At 33.2% G+C, this 7,404-nt stretch overlaps 1 protein-coding gene across 1 annotated transcript; it reads right to left on the bottom strand.

Moving 5' to 3' along the window:
* Nucleotides 1-1,299: 1,299 nt before the first annotated feature.
* Nucleotides 1,300-4,912, bottom strand: LOC111916886 (sodium/calcium exchanger NCL2). The gene is made up of 8 exons (XM_023912542.3): nt 4,479-4,912; nt 3,512-3,658; nt 3,158-3,345; nt 2,772-3,062; nt 2,560-2,672; nt 2,202-2,490; nt 1,840-2,112; nt 1,300-1,762 (listed from the first exon to the last, which is right to left on the bottom strand). The coding sequence occupies exons 1-8, from the start codon at nt 4,888-4,890 to the stop codon at nt 1,514-1,516; spliced, it is 1,962 nt and encodes a 653-aa protein (XP_023768310.1). The 5' UTR covers nt 4,891-4,912; the 3' UTR covers nt 1,300-1,513.
* Between the last annotated feature and the right edge of the window lie 2,492 nt (nt 4,913-7,404).

Raw genomic sequence — 7,404 nt, 5'->3', positions numbered from 1 at the left:
AGCCTTTTAGGGTTTCTGGGATCTTTTTGTAACTGATAAGGATAAATGTCTTAAATAGAAAAAATCTGATTATTTTATTATTCAAATCATGGTTTATCCTGGAGATCCCCTAGCTATAAATGTCTTCTTTTGGGCATCATATTTTGTGGTTCTCACTTCCCACAATATCGAATACGATTTCCACAAGCCGCATTTGCTTTCCTTTTGATTTCTAGTGTTCTAGAGTTTTACGTCTGAGCCATTAGAGGTGTTCATACTTTTGGCACTTGCTTTCCATGAGCTATTGAAGATCAAAGGAGTTAGTATATTCGATTATACTAAAAGGTATCTTTTATAATCCTTGTATATTCGATTATACCTAGTTTGTTCAAAGTTTCATAGTATGTTGCTATAATGAGAAAATGCTATAGATTCGGTTTCATGTACCCATAAATTGTCTTATGTGAAATCCGGTGCAAATATCTTTTAATGTAACCTAGAAAACCCATCATGCACAACTAGAGAATAACCTCTCAGAGGGAAGTTTTAGGCGTGTCGTGGTAGTACGTATGACCACGAACAACCTTGCGGAGGGAAGTGTGATGAGATGATCTGTGTTTCTAGAGAATAGCTTCATGGAGGGAAGTTCTAGTTGCAGAGTGGTTAGAAATATGCTAGCATATGTTTTGTGATAGAATGCAAAGTAATATGTTAATTATTGCTTGTTGTGATGTGCTAAGTTATGTGTATTGCATGTTATTTGTATAATATGTGAGTGTTGTGACTACTCAGTAAGCCTTAGGCTTATAGTTGCTACTCTACGTTTTTATAGCAAGTCTATCAGATGAATGGATGGCAAGGGAGTCGACATGATTGTGACATCTGGACATTCCTAGGGGATGTGTTTACCCAATATCTACCTTATTACATATTCATTTTCAGAACAATACTTATGCTTCCTCAATTCGATGATATTGTGGTTCGGTTAAAGAATATAATGAGATATATTTGATTTCAAAAATGAAGTGATTATAGTAATGATGATTCATGTTTTCTACTCTGTTGTTAAAAAAAAAGGATTAAATTTTAGGATGTTAAAATTAGCTTATCAGTATATATAGTAAAAGGCCATTGAGAAATTGAATTAATATCCATCATATCGTTTTTCACCTACAAGTTAAGCTTTACAGCGAATCGACTCGTTATAACGGTGCAAATGGTTATAGGTAACATAAAGCACATACTCAACTCAAAGACAATTTCACACACAAATTGATGATGAAAGATGTAAATCAAAGAAGTTTTCGACAAGAAGAAACATATAAAGGTACGAACTAGGCTCGGATTAAAATATTCTTTACCTTTTTGTTATAACCACTAGATCTTGAGTATGAATTTTCATAATAAATAAATAAAGTGTTCTTCTACATTTGAAAAAAAATTATACCAAAATACCGTCCTTCGTTGTTGCTACATGTAACCATATCTCCTGACTTAATCAAATGAGACAATGATCTTTTGTGTAGATTATAGTTCAAGTCAACTGAAAAGTATCGGCGACAAAGTAAACCATGACCAAAGATAATGGATAGAGAGGAAATGCAATAAACAACGTCCAATTTGGAAACTTGGATTTGAAACTTGTGAGGATCCCCATTATGATGCAAACGATGACAACAACTAGAATCTCAGCCGAAAAGTGCCATGTCAAACCACGAAAGTATATGACCGAAACAAGAACAAATAAACCAAGGATATTATTCATGAAGACTTTGTGGTATATCTGCATATTAACAAAATTGAGCATGTCACGTGTATGGAAGGTGTACATAAACACATAATCAAGGGAAACGTACGTACCTCAGAGAAAGTTAAAGATGTTGTTAGATGTCTTTTCTGACTCGCGGCTCTAATGGCTGCAATGGCTGTTCTAGCATTTGTAGCCAAGGGTACCAAGATGAATGACACGTAAAAAGGCTCTATATTTAAAGATTCTGAAAATTTTCGTACACTCTCTACCAAAGGCTCAGCCAAGATTGTCAACATAATGATTCCCACTAACAATAGTGCTATTGCCTTGAACTTTTCCTCAGCTTTTGCCTTTGCCTCACCCCTATGGAACTTGTCTATTTTCTGTATAAGAGTACACAATTAATCGATCATACAACATGAAATATGAATCAACATTCCTTGAAAACTTAATCATGCATGGTGGTTATTACTTTGTTGTTGTCGTGTGATTGTGAATCTTCTTCTTGGTTGTTGTACTCTGATTGCTTTTCTATGGTATGTGAATCTACAAGATCGATTTGCTTGAGCCATTTTGTAATACCGGATTTGAATTCTTCTTGATCAATTTCTCCATTTTTATCAATGTCTAAATGTCTCATTATGATCTCTGCCATTTCCTCGTCTATAAGTATCTCATCAGAGTTTTGTTCCATGAAGTAGCTCTTCAGTTCGCTTCGTGTAATTGACTTATTTTGATCATCATCAATGCATTCAAAAAATCTATGAGTTAAACAGTAATTAGTTAGACAGTGTTGATCACAATATTGTTGTTACCATAGCTGATCTCACCTATCTATGGAAGATTCATCTATAGCTCCATTTTCCATAAACATTTTCTCTCCAAAAACATGGGAGATTAATTCCATCAATTTGTTTTTATCTTCAAGCAACAATTCCGCAACCTGAAAGATACAACAAAACACAAACATCTCAATTGCTTAAACCAGATTTTGTTGAATTACATCGAGTAAATAATACTGGTTTAATCGTTGGATGCTGACCTGATTGTATTCTGTCCCTGATTTATCCATAGAATACGGATCATCCATCAATTGTCTTGTCTCATCAATCCACTTTTCAAACTTATCATAGAATTTATCTCTTGTCATTGCTTTTGCATCAGTAGGCTGAGGATGTTTCAACCATTTCTCCATTTCTTTTTGCTTAATCATGAGATGTTTTTCCCTATCGAGCATTAGTGCTTGTACTTCATAAAATGGTACATGCATTTCAACTTTTCGTTCAACCTCTGCATACTCCAATCTTCTTTTTTGGATCCGTGAATCATAACTCTACAATAAAAAAAAAGTTATCAACAATTATAATTGTTCAAGTATCTTCATGCAATCATGCAACTTTTCTCTTAATCCAACGATATGATGTATACCTGATAGAAGAAGTAAGAGAATAAGCAGATAAGTGAAACACAAAGTGACACAAGAAGCACGATCTTATATCCTTCACTAGAATACCCTAAACCAAACACACTCGGTATTAAAATAACTACCAAAGGTATCAACGAAAAAAACATAACTTTCGCATGATATTTGGTTTCCACATCGGTGACGACACCACCTGTAAAAAATATAAACATATTTAGTACGTTCATGGGGTGATCGACTTAATTTTCTAACAATCTTAATTACATGATTTTTAAACATATGAGGAAGAAACAAATTATATCGATCATAAGTCATAAAAAAGATGAAGAATGCAATCTGGTTAATTAATGGTTGTGCACCTTGATATTTTACTGATTTTGTTCTAGCACAGATGAAGCATACTCCCCATAGAAGTGTGAGAAGCAATATTGACGATCCAGCTAGCAACCCAGCACCCGTTACAACATAATCTTGAGCTTTTTGTTTGCTAGTTGTCAATCCAGTTGCTGTAATCAATAATATTGGAATAATCCATTATTTTTTTTAAAGCAAAAGAAGAAGCAGATGGCACATTAGGTGTTAATTATTTTGTATCTAAATGGCTCATGAATTCTGTTTGACCTTCGTATTGTCTTAAACTCTTAATTAAGGCTGCAAAGCCATTTTCATTTATATGTGTTTGTTGAAGTAGTTGCAATAGTCTAGAAGTCAGATGTCTATTTAATGTATGTTCAGTTTTGTGTTATGAACGCTAGTAGAAGCAAAAAAATGAAGTAGTAATTGAAGTCAAAATTTTTTGGCAGTTTTTCTCTTTTCCGCTGCACACATACGAAAACAACAAGTTTTCCATTTCTTTTTTTATTTTTATGTAAAAGTAAAGTGATATGAAGTAGTAATAAACCAACAAATAATTATACAATAAAAAGTAGGAATGTTAGAAAGTTCATGAGTGTCAAAATTCAATCAAAACATGTTCAATTGAACTCCACAACTCTTTACCTATTACTTAAACATTTGGCTAAATTTTTGGAACCAAAGCAATCACATTTGTTAGATTCAAATTTTTTTTTGTAGAGATTAGAGAACACCCTTGACAAGATGACAACATAGGATTCATGAAAAAAAAAACGGTAACCACCCTCATAAATGTAGAAAAGCCTTCGAAACGGCTTATAGAAACGAAGAAGAAAACCTTCATCCCATTTCCTGATTTTGGAAAATATATGCATATTAGATCGAATTTGGTAGCCTGGCTAAAATGCATATCATAAATATCAAAAATCATGCCTTCATCTTTATATGGACTACATAGAAAAGAGAAGTTACCAAGAAGTATTAAAGATTCCGGGAGGGAATCAAGAAGCTGAGAAAACATTGCAACATAAAAGTTCTTCCCAAGAACACGAAAAATTCGTCCATCACCACCAGCATATGATTCTCCATGATATAATAGGTACTCGTATATCACAATGAGAAAGATATGACTCGGGACATTGCTTGAACATGGCAAAAACCCGTACATTAGCTCACAGTGGTCTTCTGAATAATCATGTCCTTTGAGATGCAGAAAGGACTCTGGCTCGTGTTCTTGAGCAACACCATCACTGACACCATCATACAACTCATAATGAAGGTGACGACCTACTACATTCCAAGGTAATAGGAAAAGAATAAAAACTAAGTAAGATGTGATTCTTGGAAATACTTTTCCCATTTCGAAAATGGTGATGGAACTCATTGAAATTGTATATATATGGAGAAAGGGAGGAGGAAATTCATCATCGTTTACCAATATATTTTTGGTCTTTATGGTCTTTTAGTTAAAGAAATATATTTTTTTGGTCTTTATGGTCTTTATGGTCTTTTATACTTGTTCGTCTTTTTTTAATCCTAATATAACTAATAGTAGTTAAAGTCTTCCTTACACATTAACTGTTCAAATTTTAATTAGTATCACGTTCTCTTGATTATTAGAATATAAAACATGACAATTAATGCTTAAAATAAAATAGGAAATACTTCAAACAATAAAACAGGAAATACTTCAAACGTAGTACGTAGCATGTTTTAAAAGATGGTAAAGCATACCATTTTGATGGCCACCGAAATCAAATGAAAGCAAACGGTAGAGTTCTAATACTATTTTGGGTGTCTCGAAACTTGAATCAATTACTACTTGATATTTTGCACCACCATTTCTTTATTGTACATTGCACCATCTTAAAATAAGTGGGTTTGATAGGTAAAAAAAATAACTATTAGGTAATATTATAGAAAAAAAAAATCATATTTTTCATTTTTTTCAGTTTAAATTTCATTTTTCAAAAATAACATAACATTTATAAGAAAAAAAAAATCGTTCTATCCCTTTTTGTAGGTTTACCAGGCTAATTGAAAAATACTTTTGAAAAAAAAAACCCCCTCATATTTCACAAAAAGAAAAAAAAATATTTATACCATTTTTTTAATTTGACTCAATTCTTTTCTTTGAGTTTTACTACTATTGCTTATGATGCTTTTTATAGAGGAAGATGGAGGTTCGATTGTATCCATGTTTGCTAATTTAGAAACCAAAGATTATGTGTTTGCTAACTTGGATCAAATTATATCACCAATTGTTTTGAATCTGATAATTTTGGTGATTGAAGTTTTCGTGTGTTTTAACTTAGACCGGAGGCTTTGCGTTTGTTGACCTGAACATGAATATAATTGTACCATAAAATGGTTGTGTATTGTAATTTGGAGACTAAAGGTCCTTCGTTTTCTAATTGAAGATTATGCATTCGCTAACTAAAAAGAAATAACAATGCAACACCTAAGGAATTTGCTGATTCATTTATTATTTATATGACTATTGATGAGAAAAAATATGTTTCAAAGAAATCTAATGAGATTATTATGGATAAAATCACATAAAAATTGGAACTATATTTCCTTACATATTTTGAGTTTATGGTTTTTATTTATGTTTGATACTAAAAATAGTCTAAGATTGCCAACATTGATCCTTGTCTTCACCTGCAACAATATATGAACATCTTGAAAAATAAATATGCATTTTGCCAACAAGAATTAATCTTAGAAAACATTATACTATTTCCTTTAAATTTAAATCATGAAAACCAACAACACCATCAACATTAACATTAACAAAAAGAAAGACCGTGCTCTTTTAGCGACTCTATTGTTGTTTGATTGTGATAAGGAAATAGAGAACTGATCAAAGCCAAGTGGTTTAGCTTAGCGGAAAGAAAGATTACGTACAATAGAATTATGAGCCAAAATGAAAAAAAGTTATCCATGGAAGTCTTATTAAGGTAAACCATAGAGTTCTAATAATATTTTGGGTGTGTAAATAATGTTGAATCAATCACCTCATATATGTGATGTTCCTACGTGGCGACCTAGATGCCTGTGGTGCCCTTCTTAGAGATTCTTCTAATGAGCAGTCCAAGTAGCACGCTCTATGGTATATGACAAATATAGGTTAGAAAGTCATACCTATTGCTCTCCGATGCCTAAGTTAGGAGTCATGTTTGGTGCTTTAAACGTATATAAGTTTCTAGATGATTTCTTTGGTTACCTTTCAGTGAAGGCTCGTTTTTATAGCAGATGTTTGGACCTGTTCTTAGCTTCTTCTTTTGGGTTTTGCATTAATCTTCAGGTTGCGATGTTGTGCCTTCTTTTCTATTAAAATAGTCTCGCTTTTTCCGTGTTTCCTGGAGACGCTTTATAGGGTGTGTACGACAATATGGTGATTCTTGCTCTAGTGCTCGACATTTAGGTACTCGCTTGTGTCTTAGGCAGGCAGATCGGGTTGTTTGACCGGCCTGTTTTTATGTGGACTGGTACCCCTACCCCATTAAGCCCCCAACCTAATTGTTATAAAGTGTTGACGATGTATAACAATTAGGCTTAAGTGGGTTATTTTTGCTTTCTTTGTTACTCGGCCTAGTTGACGGCTTTTTGTTTGCCCACGCGCCCACGACTAATCGTAGGCTTATAGTTACTTGAACCCCAGCTAGTAGAAGTTGGCTTCCCGGTTTCTATTTCATAAATGCTTGTCAAATCTTTTTAAAATGCGTCCTTTTATTCTTCTTTCTTGATCTTCTGAATTCCCTTCACCATTTCTTCTTCCTTAATCCTTGTACACCTTTTTAAAAGAATGTCTCGTTTGATGATGCCCATTGTTCACTCGACTGTCATCCATGAGCAGTTCGACTAGGTTATTGTCAAGTATCATCTTGTCGAA

The sequence above is a fragment of the Lactuca sativa genome, chromosome 9 (genome assembly GCF_002870075.4).
Source record: "Lactuca sativa cultivar Salinas chromosome 9, Lsat_Salinas_v11, whole genome shotgun sequence".
In the NCBI taxonomy this organism is placed as follows: Eukaryota; Viridiplantae; Streptophyta; class Magnoliopsida; order Asterales; family Asteraceae; genus Lactuca; species Lactuca sativa.
The sequence above is the reverse complement of the archived record's forward strand: the minus strand, read 5'-3'. Positions and strand labels throughout refer to the sequence as shown.

Excerpts from the sequence above, each read along its gene's own strand:
- LOC111916886 (XM_023912542.3), bottom strand. The coding sequence starts at position 4,890 with ATGAGTTCCATCACCATTTTCGAAATGGGAAAAGTATTTCCAAGAATC. Across the intron at positions 2,673-2,771 it reads CAGGGACAGAATACAATCAG|GTTGCGGAATTGTTGCTTGA; the intron begins GTCAGCATCCAA and ends TGTATCTTTCAG. Across the intron at positions 1,763-1,839 it reads CATCTTTAACTTTCTCTGAG|ATATACCACAAAGTCTTCAT; the intron begins GTACGTACGTTT and ends GTTAATATGCAG.